Here is a 14,910-nt window from a genome sequence, read left to right on the forward strand (position 1 = left end):
GGGCCAGCTTTGGTTCTAGGCCTTAGAGCTAGTAGCTAGGTGCAAGTCCTCGTGGCTTTATGAAACCCAGCCCAGACCAGCAAGGATAAGGTTCCACACTGGAGCTTGGGGCTAAAGTTTAAGCAAGGAATAGTGTGTCTTGGATTGGCATCGTCATCTGTTGCTCTTTATTTCCATTTTAGGGTAGGGGAATTATGAAGGAAGTGCTATTGGGGTAGGATTCAGCTGTTTATCTATCTGCCAATACTCAATTTCGTTTCACTCTTCAGACATTATTCACACCAAGGTTGCAGAGAGGACTACTTAAGATGAAACACATCCTGGTTTACCCTGGATGGTCCTGGTTTACAGTTTTTGTCCCAGGTTCCTATTCAGTTTAGAGTCTGGCACACTCAAAAATCTTCTAGTTTGGATAATAAATCATATGGTCAATCATACAGGCCTATAGTCTAGGCCTAGTAATTTTTAAGCCAGTGCCTTTTCTGCTTATCTAGGCAGTTTATTGGTTGGATAGTTGGTTGGCTGGTATGCTATTTTGGGTTCTCTTCAATGAATACTTATCACTACTGTTCAAAGCACATGGCAATAATGTTTGGACAATATCATCACTGCATATGAGAGCAAATTATTAAAATGGGGATCAGGAAAAAGACGTACCGAAATATGAGATGATCAAACAAAAATCTAAACAGATACAATTTTTACATTATATTGGCATTTAAAATCTTAATCATGTCTTCTAAAGTTTTAGAATATTTTTATGTTCCTGCTTTTCTGTAAATACATTGTGACTTGCAAATACTTGTAGATTTTAAAAAGTTCAATGTCTTTTCTTTCCCAAGTTTTTCTCCTACCCATGTGCTTCCTATAGTTCATTCTCTGAAGTCACATCAAAGATCTTAAAATGTGTTACTTGCAATTTAGTTAATGTTTTCTTTAAAACTCCTGTGTTTGTTGGGTAATAAGGAAACTCTGATAATGAAAACGGTTAATGTAAGGGCATTTTATTAGGGGCATGTTAAGGTTGAGCACTCAACGGTAAGTGTTTAACACTCAGAGGTATTTCAAAGTTGGCAAGGTTCATTCTGAAGGGAGGCAGAAAATGAATGAACATTTGGAATAAACAGAATTGGGCCCAAACAAGCACAAAAAGCGCAGGAAATAGTGGAATAAAGTTGTTCTCTAAGAAGACCTTTGAATCGTAACGTTCTTAGGTCCCATAATTCTAGTCTGCTACCATCCAGAGCTTTGGGTTTAAACCCCAGGTTTGATGAAATAGAATAGCTTATGTTCCCTTTTTCTTTAATATAATGTCTGTCTTGAGAATTATCGTTTACAGCTAGGGTGTTCTGTTAAGGGAATTAAGAACATCTCTTAAACTCTCTTCACTCCAAAATTCCTCTGTATAAACCCTTGACATATAATGAACCACCCTTTGGGTAAATACAGGTGTTAGTTAAGAACTTTGATTCCACTTTAGTCCATGTTTTCTACATGGGGTCCTAATTATCTTTCTGTGCTAAATCCACGCTTCTCAGAGAAATACATCACGCCAAACCAAAGTTTCTCTTTGTGCTGGAGAACTTTTAGAACTCAGAGAGGAAGCAGATAAGAAGTTGTGGGGAGGTGATCCCTTATATCAAGGATAATCCAGGTATACTATTGTTCCCTGGGCCTATCCTAGTTCTTATCTCATGGATGCATATCTGTTTGGGAAGAGGCCAGGGTAATGCTATCTCGGGGAACTGACAATTGGAGCCTTACCCCTGAGGAGAGGGGCAGACCTAATCCAAAGTACTAGGTGTCCAGGTATACTACAGTACTCCATTTTAAAGTTGTACACACACTGATACACAAAGGTAGGCATGTAAAATTACCTCACCTATGTGTAAAATTCTCTCTTGTGTGTGTATGAGCAGCCTTTTCCAAAATTATTTCAGTTAGCATCCTTACCTCATCTGCAACTTTCCATATTTCTTGATCACTACACTGTTCATAGGGATCCAAGTTTTTTCTAAATGTTCCAGAAAAGATGAACACTTTCTATAGCAATAAGGAGAAAAAAAACATGAATCACTTAAATATGTCTTTATTTTTCACTTATTTTATTGTGAAGTATTTCAAGCAAAGTAAATAAAGATAATACAGCAAACACTCACGTACTTACCATTCAGTTTTATCAGATTTTAATATTTTATCATCTTTGCTTTGCCTCAATTTTTAAGAAATAAAATAGTAACATTTGAAGCCCCTTGTGAACACTTTTCTAGTCCCCATCTCTTCAGGATAAAAAACTGAGATAATTATAAGCTGTGAAAAACTAGATAAGGAGCCCCGGTGGCTAAGTGGTTAAGTGCTTGGCTGCTAACCGAAAGATTGGCCATTCAAACCCACCAACCCACTCTGTAGGAAAAGGATGTGGCAGTCTGTTTCCATGAAGATTACAGCTTTGGAGACCCTATGGGGCAGTTTTGCCCTGTCCTATAGGGTGGCTACGAGTTAGAATCGACTCAACTGCAATAGGTTTGGTTACAGGAGAAATTAATTTTTTTTTCCCTATCAATATTCATTATAAGCAAATATAAAATTAAGCAGTTAAAAAAAAAAACAACAAATGTGTACATTCTAATTAACTTGTTGGAACAAATTCCTATTTTGCTAATGCATTTTCCTCCAATTTGCTTTAAAACCTTAGCTTCCTATGTAATTTTGAAATTGTTTTAATTTACAGGCACATTTAAACATACGGCGTCCATTTGGTCTATAAACCAAGGCACAACTCTACTTACACGAGCAGACAGGCACAGGAGAGAGACCTAACTTTGAAATCCGTGAAAGAACAGAAGTTAAATATTTGTTTAACTGAATGCATGTTATGAAGGGAGGCTGATGGGAGCAATCTGCTGAGGTGGAAAAGGGCATCCTCATTCTCGGCAAGGAGCGCTGCGCAGCTATCATCCTGAGATACCCAACTTGCCACAACACTGTCCGCTTAGATTTGCCTATGTGATTAAAAACTGTTTTAAAGGAAAACTACTGTCTCACTGGTAAATGCAGCAGCAATAATATTTGGTTATCTCTCTGTGCTTATGGGGAGCTGAAAATGACTTTTGATGTTATTGTTTAGAATAACTTTTCTTTGCCTTTTCATTCAGTAAGGGGAATTAAGAACTAAATTTCTTGAACAATTTCACTTTCACAAATCACTTTAGACTGAGAAAGAGTGCTTAGTGTCTACCTGGTCTGTACCCATACCCTCACTGCCATCAAGTCTGACTCATAGCGACCCTATAGGACAGGGCAGAACTGCCCCATAAGGTATTCAAGAAGCACCTGGTGGATTCGAATGGCTGACCTTTTGGTTAGCAGCCATAGCACTTAACTGCTATACCACCAGGGTTTTCACCTGATCTGTAAGAAATTAGAAAGGCAGTCTGCTCCAGATTAATGGTGTTCTGTGCCTTTCAGGCACAAAGACAATATCCTCACCACAGCAGCCAAGTTCAGGAAAAGACACATTAGAGACCTCATCCCCCTCTTTTGACTCCAGCCACACTGGCTTTCTTTCACTTCCTCCAACATAGCAAACTCTTTTTTGCCTCAGTTTCTTCACACACACTATTTCCTCTGCCTGGGAATCTCATCTCCTACATTCTTCTAGTGGCCAGCTACTATATCCTTCAGGTCTTGAATTAAATGTCACTTCCTGAGGGGTGTATTTCCAGATCCACCAAACTAAATAAAGTCCCCAAATATATGGTCTCATGGCACCTGTAATGCACTTTAATAGCATATAGTGAATATGAAAATTATATATACATTTGTGAGCTTTTTGTTTTTAACATCCATCTCTACTACTAGACTATAACTTTGCTTACTGTGTACCCTGTCATTAGCACAACCTTTGTACCCACCCACCCACTGCTTACATTACATAGTATATGTTCAATAAGTGTTGCCTGAATGAATGAATGGAGTGATATTAAGGCAAAAAATAAAAACATCCTAGTCAGAGTTCAGCACATGTTATTTTTCTTCCTTCTGGAAGAATAACTACTACAACCCATAGTCTTATTATTATAGAGAAATAATATTAGCAGGTCATTAAAACTTTGCTCTTCCTTCATAATTGCTTGAAATGGAATGCCTAACTTTCATAACAGTCTAATAATTTATATACACTATATAATAAATCTACCGCATGTCTGTCAGTTTGGCATACTGTGGTGGCTTGCATGTTGCTGTGATACTGGAAGCTTTGTCACCGGTATATCAAATACCATCAGGGTCATCCTTGGTGGACAGGTTTCAATGGAGCTTCCAGACTCAGATAGACTTGGAAGAAGGACCTAGCAGTCTACTTCTGAAAAAATTGGCCAGTGAAAACCTTATGAAGAGCAGCGGAACACTGATACAGTACCAGAGAATGAGCTCCTCAGCTTGGAAGGCACTCAATATATGACTAGGGAAGAGCTGCCTCCTCAAAGCAGAGTCAACCCTAATGATGTGGATGGAGTCAAGCTTTCAGCACCTTCATTTACTGATATGGCACAACTCAAAATGAGAAGAAGCAGCCGCAAACATCCATGAATAATCAGAATGTGGAATGCACAGTGTATGAATCTAGGAAAATTGGAAACCATCAGAAATGAAATGGAATGCATAAAGATTGATACTCTAGGCATTAGTGAGCTGAAATGGGCTGGTATTGGCCATTTTGAATTGGACAATCATACGGTCTACTATGCAGGGAATGACAAATTGAAGAGGAGTTGCATTCATCATCAAAAAGAACATTTCAAGATCTAAACACTGTCAATGATAGGATAATATCCATATGCCCACAAGGAAGACCAGTTAGTATGACTATTATTCAAATTTACACACCAACCACTAAGGTCAAAGATTGAGAAACTGAAGATTTTTCCAACTTCTGCAGTCTTAAATTGATCAAACGTGCAATCAAGATGCATCGATAATTACTGGTGATTGGAATGTGAAACAGTCCTGGTGGTGCAGTGGTTAAGAACTTGGCTGCTAACCAAAAGGTTGACAGTTTGAATCCATCAGCCCCTCCCTGTAAACTCTATGAGGCAGCTCTACTCTGTCCTTTCAGGATTAGGTTGCTATGAGTCAGAATCAACTCGACTGCAACAGGTTGGGGAATGTGAAAGTTGGAAACAAAAAAGGACTGGTAGTTGCAAATTATGGCCTTGGTGATTAGAAACAACACCAGAGATTGCATGATAAAATTTTCCAAGACCAATAACTTCTTCACTGCAAACACCTTTTTCCACCAACATAAACGGTGACCATACACGTGGACCTCACCAGAGGGAACACACAGGAATCAAATCAACTACATCTGTGGAAAAAGACAATGGAAAAGCTCAGTATCATCAGTCAGAACAAGGCCAGGGGCTGACTGTAGAACAGATCATCAATTGTTCATGTTCACGTTCAAGTTGAAGTTGAAAAAAATTAGAATAAGTCCAGGAGAGTCAAAGTATGACCTTGGGTATATCCCACCTGAATTTAGAAGCCATCTCAAGAATAGATTTGACACATTGAACATCAATGATGGAAGATCAGATGAGTTGTGGAATGACATCAAGGACATCATACATGGAGAAAGGAAGAGATCATTAAAAAAAAACAGGAAAGAAAGAAAAAGACCAAAATGGATGTCAGAAGAGACTGAAACTTGGTCTTGAACATCGAGTAGCTAAGGCAAAAGGAAGAAATGATGAAGCAAAAGAGCTAAACAGAAGATTTCAAAGGGTGGCTCGAGAAGACAAAGTGAAGTATTATAACAAAATGTGCAAAGACCTGGAAATAGAAAACCAAAAGGAAAAAACACGCTCAGCGTTTCTCAAGCTGAAAGAACTGAATTAAAAATTCAAGCCTCGAGTTGCAATGTTGAAGGATTCTACAGGGAAAAATACTAAACAACGCAGGAAGCATCAAAAAAAAGATGGAAAGAATACCCAGAGCCACTGTGCCAAAAAGAATTGGTTGATGTTCAACCATTTCAGCAAGTTGCATATGATCAAGAACTGATGGTAATGAAGCAAGAGGCTGAAGCTGCACTGAAGGCATTGGCAAAAAACAAGGCTCCAGGAATTGATGAAATACCAATTGAGATGTTTCAATTAACGGATGCAGTGCTGGAGTGTTCACTCCTCTATGCCAAGAAATTTGGAAGACATCTACCTGGCTGACTGACTAGAAGAGATCCATATTTGTACCCTTCTCAAAGAAAGGCGATCCTAAAGAATGTGGAAATTATTGAACAATATTATTAATATCACACAAGTAAAATTTTGCTGAAGATCATTCAAAAGCAGTTGCAGCAGTACATCAACAGGGAACTGACAGAAACTCAAGCCAGATTTAGAAGAGGACGTGGAACAAGGGATATCATTGCTGATGTCAAATGGATCATGGCTGAAAGCACAGAATACCAGAAAGATGTTTACCTGTGTTTTATTGACATGCAAAGGCATTCGACTGTATGAATCTTAACAAATTATGGATAATATTGCAATGAATAGGAATTCCAGGACACTTAATTGTGCTCATGAGGAACTTGTACATAGACCAAGAGGCTGCCGTTCAAACAGAAAAAGGCGATACTGTGCAGTTTAAAGTCTAAAAAGTGTGCATCAGGGTTGTATCCTTTCACCATACCTATTCAATCTGTACGCTGAGCAAATAATCCGAGAAGCTGGACTATATGAAGAAGAATGCAGCATCAGTTTTGGAAGCAGACTTATTAACAACCTGTGATATGGAGATGATACAACCTTGCTTGCTGAAAGTGAAGAGGACTTGAAGCTCTTACTGATGAAGATCAAAGACCACAGCCTTCAGTGTGGATTACACCTTAATATAAAGAAAACAAAAATCCTCACAAGTGGACTAATAAGTAACATCATGATAAACAGAGAAAAGATTGAAGTTGTCAAGGATTTCATTTAACTTGGATCCACAATCAACATCCATGGAAGTAGCAGTCAAGAAATCAACAGACACACTGCATTGGGCAAATCTGCTGCAAAAGACTTCTTTAAAGTGTCAGAAAGCAAAGATGTCACTTTAAGGACTTAAGGTACACCTGACCTAAGCCTTAGTGTTTTCAATCACCTCATATGCATGTGAAAACTGGACAATGAATAAGGGAGACTGAAAAGAAATTGATGCCTTTGCAATATGGTGTTGGCGAAGAATATTGAATATATCATGCATGGACTGCCAAAAGAATGAACAACTCTATCTTGGAGGAAGTACAAACAGAATGCTCCTTGGAAGCAAGGACGGCATCACTTCGTCTCATACTTTGGACACGTTATCAGGAGGGGCCAGTCTCTGGAGAAGGACATCATGCTTGGTAAAGTAGAGGGTCAGCAAAAAGTAGGAAGACCCTCAGCGAGATGAATTGACATAATGGCTGCAACAATGGGCTCAAGCATCAAAATTTTGAGGATGGTGTGGAATCGGGCAGTGTTTCTATTTGTTGTACACAGAGTCGCTAGGAGTCAGAACCAACCTGATGGCACCTAACAACAACAGCAATATAATAAATGTTTGTTAATATTATATGTTCATTATATTTAAAATACATATATATTCAAAATTAGGAAAGGTAGAATGTCGTTTGCTGAAATTAGACATCCATAAGTTTGTGGTGTGGTAGATTTGATATCATTCAGAAATTTTGGAGGTCTTTTGTTTACAATTCATTTTCTAGCATTAAAGTAATAAAATAAGTTATCCTTTAATTTTAGAGGAAATTAACCGAACAAACTGGTTCCATTAAAACTCAATTTCATCCAATAATCAGACATTCCATTCCTGTCTTACAAATAATATCTAGCACTCTTCTGGTGATGCTAGTCAGCATCTTAGTTCTGTTTTCTAAACGGTTTGAACTTTTCCACAAACTCATCTCTAAAGCAGAAAGGTCCAGGGAGGTCATCTATGCCCTCTTTCCTGGTTTACAAATGAAACATCCACAGGCCTGAGAAGTTCCACGGCTTGGCCACTTCTCAGGCCTGTGGCACAGTCTAACTGGATGGTTGTGCAGCAAAAAGCATACCTGAAACCATAAATCAGTGATTCTCTGTCTCTCTTTTAAGCAAATGTTCACGTGTAGGAAAGTTAGGGTGTGCAAATATTTGATATTTATTTTATGTCATGTGTGGTATAAAAAGCAATTCTTGGAAATCAAGGAAGAATAAAGAGAGTACCATTGTTCACCACATGACTAATCTTTCCTGAAGCTGACTCCTCAACTCAATGGAGACTGCCCAGTCTAGATGGAGAGCTCAGAGAGCTGGTTACATGTATCAAAAACAGAAAAGCAATTTGACTACTGTGGCGATTGAATGTAATATCAATTAAATACATAGAGAAATGACTCTTTATTCTTACGCATATAATGCTATTTATTTTTGGCCCAGAAGGGAAATATATGTATACCATGTATCCAAAACACCCAAAACCATACCCATTGCCGTCCAGTCAATTCCAACTCATAGCGACCCTATAGGACACAGTAGAACTGCCCCGTAGGGTTTCCAAGGAGTTGCTGGTGGACTCAAACTGCCAACCTTTTGGTCAGCAGCCAAACTCTTAACCACTGTGCCACCAGGGCTCCATGACATGTATGGTTTTATTAAAATGATACTCCTTACCCCACTTGCCCTCCAGCCCTTTCCATTTCCCATCTCTATACTTTTTCATAATCTCCTTGCCCAGAATCCTGGATCATCTCTGCGACCTCCTGCCTCAACCTTTCCAAAACCTACAAACTTTATGATTCACCTTAATTTTCATCTTCTTCATGAAACTGTCCATATCTATTTGTTCATTTCTATAGCACGTACTTCCAAACCAGTATGAAGATGCAGAAGACATGATCTACCGTCCTCAGAGAACTACAAATAATAAAAGAACCACTACTACAAAGTAGGTCATACTGAATATGTGCCAGGGGATATTCCAAACATTTTATACATATTAACTCATTTAATCCTCACAACAACACAATGAAGTAGTTACTACCACTATACTCATTTTACAGATATGGAAACAGGCACAGCGAAATGAAATAACTCGCCTAATAAAATCAAGGTATTGTTAGAACCTGATCCCTTGTAAAAGAGATAATTTAGTGACTTAGCACAAAACATTAAAGTACTGAATTCCTACCATGCAAGGCATTGTGTTATGTGCTATATGAGACAGAAAAATTAGTAAGAACAAAAATCTGTATTTAATTTCACATTTCTATTATATTCTTTCCACTAGTCTTCTTTGATTGTTGATAGTTTTGTGTTTAAATCTACTCCCTTAGCTAGGATGTCTACCCAGTATTTACAATAAACCAAAATTTGTTGCCATTAAGTCTATTTGTACTCATAGCAACCCAATAGGACAGAGCAGAACTGCCATATAGGGTTTCCAAGGCTGTAATCTTTATGGAAGCAGATTCCCACATCTTTCTTCCATGGAGCAGCTGGTGGGCTTGAACCAACATCCTTTCAGTTTGCAGCTAAGTGCTTAACCATTTGCACCACCAGGGCTCCTTAAGTATTTACAATACTGAGGAGAAATTAAACAAATTCACAGATAACTCTAACACAAGACTACATCAGAAGTACCAGGAGAGATGTATAGCCCAGGTTCTACAACTCATCTGGGACTGGGATATGAGAGTGGAAGGTTGGGGTTAGAGTCAGGGTTAATGGGGTGGGGATGTCAGAACAAGCCACGTGGCAGAGTTTAGCATTTGAGGTGTCAATGTGAGTGTGGTGAAGAGAGATCATCTCAGACAGAGGAAGGGCATGAACAGAAGAAATGAGAGAAAAATGAGTTTTCCTTCAGGGAGCAGTAAGTCCAGCTTGATTAAAGGTGCCTATACTCACAGGGTCACTACGAGTCAGAATTGACTTGACGGCAATGGGACATAGTGGATCTGACTGGACACATTGGATTGAGACCTCATTGGCAGGGATCTAAATGCCAGATAGAAGAATCTGGACCTTATGCAGTGAAGAAGGTAGTGTTCTAGAAGTTTTTTAACTTGGCGTATTATAAAATTGGAAAGCTGCCTTAAAAAGTTTAATTTGTGTCTAGGATACAATGAAGGAAAGCAAGAGAGAAGATGAGGAGAAAAGAGGCTACTTCGCACACACAAGCAAGAAAAAAATAGGGTGCTGCTGTGGGAGTAGAAACAAAAGAAGGATAGATTGACATGGTAAAGTAGTAACAACAGGGTTTGGGGACTGAATTCTCTCCTTCACGGTTGTCCATGAGACTCCCTGACTGGCCCATGCCTTGGCGCATGAGTATATTATCTATATTTAATTTATACACTCTTTCTTCTTTTATCTCTAACCTGTGGAAATGAGTATACTTCTAAGTTTCTTATTAGAAGCTCAGAGGTTGGATTGGAACCTATTTGTGACAGGTCAAGGACAAGTTCTGGTTATAGCTGTTATACAACTACAGAATCCATGGTATTTAAACACAAGCATGCTGCTGCTGCTGTTAGCTGCCGTGCAGTCGGCCCCCAACTCACGGCAACCCCCATGCACAGTGGAACAAAACGCTGTCCTGCACTGTTCCCACGATCAGTTGCGGGTCAGACCATGTGATCCACAGAGTTCTCATTGACTATTTTCAGAAGTAGACTGCCAGGCCTTTCTTCCTAGTCCATCTTATTTTGGAAGCTCCACTGAATCCTGCTCCGCATCAGAGCAACATGCAATGCTTCATTGACATGTAGGCGGTGGCTGCACAAAGGGTGCTTTGGCCAGAAGTTGCACCCAGGTCTCCCACATACAAGAGTTTAATGATAGATTAACAAACTGAATGAGAACTACTGCACCTTCAATTTCATTGTTCAGATTTACAGATAGATGTTTGGACTTTCTCTGATATTCCTCACAGCAAAAGATGCTCCAACCCTGTGATGGGAGTCATGGTGTGGACATGATTATTTTTGGATTACAAAGTCCCATAACAAGCATAGGTCTAATTGTTTCCTAAGAATAGCTTACAGTCTTTCAAACTTGACATTAAAGTTTTAAAAAAATTTTTTTTAAAGATTCATTTCCTTTATTTTTTTAATGAATTAAATGCTTAACAAGTTTCAAAGCTAATGAACAATCTCTAGTCTTGGTGTTCAAATTACCTAAGCCAAGGGGGCTCTAACTATAGCTTCATTGTCTCCTTCCATGCCCTTACAGGTAAGTGGAACAAATTAAAGGAGGCTCCACCATGGATATATACACAGTACCCCACTTATCAGACAAGTGCGTTCTCTAAGAGTGCCTTCTAGATAAAGGTGGGAAGATATTTAAAAAAAGAAAACAAAAAACCTGCGAGTGCTTGCCAAACTCATGGCATCTTGTGATTCCATAGCTGATGTCCGGGATCACTGTGAGGGAAAACTTCTTGTTCAAAGCTCCTGTTTCACCTGTCTGAGAACAAGTAACCAACTGACCCAGAGATCCGTGGTGTCTCCGTGTCAGAGCTCTTGAGGAACTATACCTTTGCAAGGTCAGGAAGATGGAAGGAAGAAAAAGATGGAAAAGTAAACAAAAATAACTCTCATTGGGTTTTAAGACTTTCTGTTTTACTATGTGAAGAACAGAGTCCAGGAAGGAAAAAAAAAAATTAATTTGAAATTTTATAGAAACTTTAGGAAAATAAAAGCATCTTTTGGTCTGAATGTCAAAAATATGTTTCCCTCTTTCTCTCTTTCTTGACCACTCACTGAATGTCCTCAAGTTGTCACCGTAGAAGAAATAGTCCATTTGTCTTAGGCATTTCTGTGATATTGGGGTACAGTCCCAGAAAGCAGGGTCATAAACAGGCATAATCACAAGCATCTATGTCAGCATCATCCCCCCTTTTTTAAAAGCATCTTTGAAAATATTTCTTTTTTAAGTTTATATAACTCTTGGAGCCATAAAAAAAAAAAATTTTTTTTTTTTGGGAAAATGTGAAATAAAGGGAAGTTTGGAAGGTTCACTTTGGCAGAAAGGCAGGATAAAGAATTTTCATAACTTTGGTTCACTTGGATTTCCTCCAGTTCTTGTGTTTTTACCATTCTAAGTGTAACACTGGCTGCATTGCAGTGAGCACTGCAATGGGCACATCTGCTGCAGAAGACCTCTTTAAAGTGTTAAAGAGCAAAGATGTCACTTTAAGGACTAAGGTGCGCCTAACCCCAACTGAATATACCACGGACTGCCAAAAGAGCGAACAAATCTGTCTTGGAAGAAGTACAGCCAGAATGCTCCTTAGAAGCAAGGATGATAAGACTTCGTCTCAAATACTTTGGACATATCATCAGGAGGGACTAGTCCCTGGAGAATGACATCATGCCTGGTAAAGTAGAGGGTCAGCGAAAAAGAGGAAGACCCCCGATGAGATGGATTGACACAGTGGCTGCAACAATGGGCTCAAGCATAACAATGCTCATGAGGATGGCACGGGACTGGGCAGTGTTTTGTTCTGTTGTACACAGGGTCGCTATGGGTCGGAACTGACTCGGCAGCACCTAACAACAAGTTTACCATGGAGCCCTGGTGGCGCAGCGGTTAACAGCTCAGCTGCTAACCAAAAGATCGGCTGTTTGAATCCATCAGCCACTCCCTGGAAACCCTACGGGGCAGTTCTACTCTGTCCTATAGGGTTGCTGTGAGTTGGAATCGACTCGGTGGCAACAGGTTTGTTTTTTATAGCACAGAATAACTCAAAAAACACTTTACCACATGAGATATTAACAAAAGGATTTTCAGGGCCATTACAGCTATTTTTTAGAGCTCTGCTTATTCTAATGGGCAGATTTGTATGAATAAGAACAAAAAAAACCAAAAGCTTTACTGCTGTCCGTTTTAAGTGGGGCCAGAAGACTTAAACTGAACAACACTTCTTGGACAACCAGATTCTATTCCATGTTCTTCAACATTTTTATTTTGCCTTTTGCTATCACCTTGGGATACTTCTATTTTCGGTGTTTATCTTTAGACCATCTGATGATCCTTTTTTTTTTTTTTCTTTCTGAAGAAACAATACTGTTTTTCAAAACCCCAACCAGGACCAAGCTTCTGGCAACATGGCAAAGTCCAGGCAAAGGAAATAAAAACATCAGTCTGGCAGTTACAATATTCAGTGCCTCATTAGCTGAAAGGAACAAACGCTCTGTAAAGGTTATCGATCGAGAAATACAAGCTTTTTTTTCTTGGTTGAGATTTGCAGTCACTCTTTTTTTTTTCTATCTGGAAATGCTCTTGGCATTTTAATTTTGTTTTAAGAGAAGTGTTCAAAAGTACCTGGGTAGTGAAATGGATGCCGTGCCTATTAGTACCAAGGGAGGACAATCACAATTAAAACAGTGCATATGCCCATAGAGATGAGAGCAAATACCAGTAGAAATAGTGCAAATGCCTTTCAGCTTTGGTCTCAGTAAAGACACTCCTTGGCTTCCATTTAGATCATTTCAAACCTGGAATCACTGCTATTTCTCTCATATACAAGAAGTCGTCTTGCACAATAACACAGGTAGAATGATACGAAGGCAGTGTGGCTAGAGATCCTTTGTGACCCAAGTCGAAGAGTGACATTTAAAAAAAAAAAAAGCTGGAGATTAGTCTGACATCGTTCATCCCATCCAAAGAATAGAAAACAATCATTACACTTTCTATTTTCAGTTCCACTACTTCACGCAGCCAAGTGTTTGTTATTTCAGCAGCATCTTTTGTTGTTTTGCAAAGCATTTCTCCACCTGCTGTGATTGCTAACCTGGAGCTCAGACCACTGAAGCAGGAAAAAGAAAAAAAAAAAAAAGCTGATGAAAACAAAAGCCACTGCCCTCCAGCTGTGCATTCTGCCTTATGGGAAACGCTATCAAAACTAGTAGCATTTCAATGCTGTACACCTCAGAGTATTTCAAACTCTTAGAAACAATTTTTCTCCCTATTAAAGGACTACATTGCAGAAAAAAAGCAGTAACATGCCATGAATACAGTTTGCAGAGAAATGTGAATTTCCCAAGTAAAAAACCCATTGTCACTGAGTGGACTCCGACTCATAGCAACCCTATAGGATGGAGTAGAACTGCCCAGTAGGGTTTCCAAGGCTGTAATCTTTACAGAAGTACACTGCCACATCTTTCTCCCATGGAGCAGCCAGTGGGTTCCAACAGCTGACCTCTCAGTTAGCAGCTGAGTGTTTAACCACTGTCCCACCAGGGCTCCTATCTTGAGTACAAGTGTCCAACAATGGTAAAAATATCATTTAGTCGCCTTTTTTCTGGCTAAGTCTTTAGGCTCACCTGCGGGATCACTCCAAAGGCTTTCCTCCACTGTTGCAAAGTTATTGAATCCCAGGACACACCATCAATCTGAATTTCTCCTTCAGTGTTCAGCAGCCTCAAAAAAGCTGATAACAAAGTGCTTTTCCCTGATCCAGTTCTTCCCAACAGGCCCACCTGTAAGATGAAAGTGGTGGAATTATTCCTGTCACACACAGACACCATGCCATCAGCTCAGTTCAGTACTATACTTCACTAAAAGACATCAGAGTTGTTTTTCCAGCCACGAGGGGAAGATTTTCACTCATGGATTCAAACTCTCTTACACACTCCCAAGAGTGATCTGAAACAGAAACAGAATCCAGAAACTGGCCATTAGGAATTGGACCTATGATGCTGGCTTCAGTTATCACTGGCCTTAACTAATGACAAAAAGTTGAATATGTTCATTTCGTATTAAGAGAAAGCGAAAATGCAGTGTATTAATGCACATGATTTCTAAGGATGGTCTCAATCTAGCAGACTGAGCAGAGACCCACAGCTCAATCTAGTTCCAAATATGGATACGAACTTGAAAATTA

At 39.3% G+C, this 14,910-nt stretch overlaps 1 protein-coding gene across 1 annotated transcript in view; it reads right to left on the reverse strand.

Annotated features, from left to right (window-relative positions):
- The window catches only part of CFTR (CF transmembrane conductance regulator), a 210,231-nt gene that overhangs the window by 10,955 nt on the left and 184,366 nt on the right, over positions 1 to 14,910 (reverse strand). Inside the window, exons 23-24 of the mRNA XM_049893700.1 lie at positions 14,351 to 14,506; positions 1,954 to 2,043 (exon numbers count right to left, since the gene is read on the reverse strand). Of these exons, the coding sequence (XP_049749657.1) occupies positions 1,954 to 2,043; positions 14,351 to 14,506 (246 nt within the window). The remainder of the gene's footprint in view (positions 1 to 1,953; positions 2,044 to 14,350; positions 14,507 to 14,910) is intronic.

This window comes from Elephas maximus, chromosome 8 (genome assembly GCF_024166365.1).
Source record: "Elephas maximus indicus isolate mEleMax1 chromosome 8, mEleMax1 primary haplotype, whole genome shotgun sequence".
NCBI lineage: Eukaryota > Metazoa > Chordata > Mammalia > Proboscidea > Elephantidae > Elephas > Elephas maximus.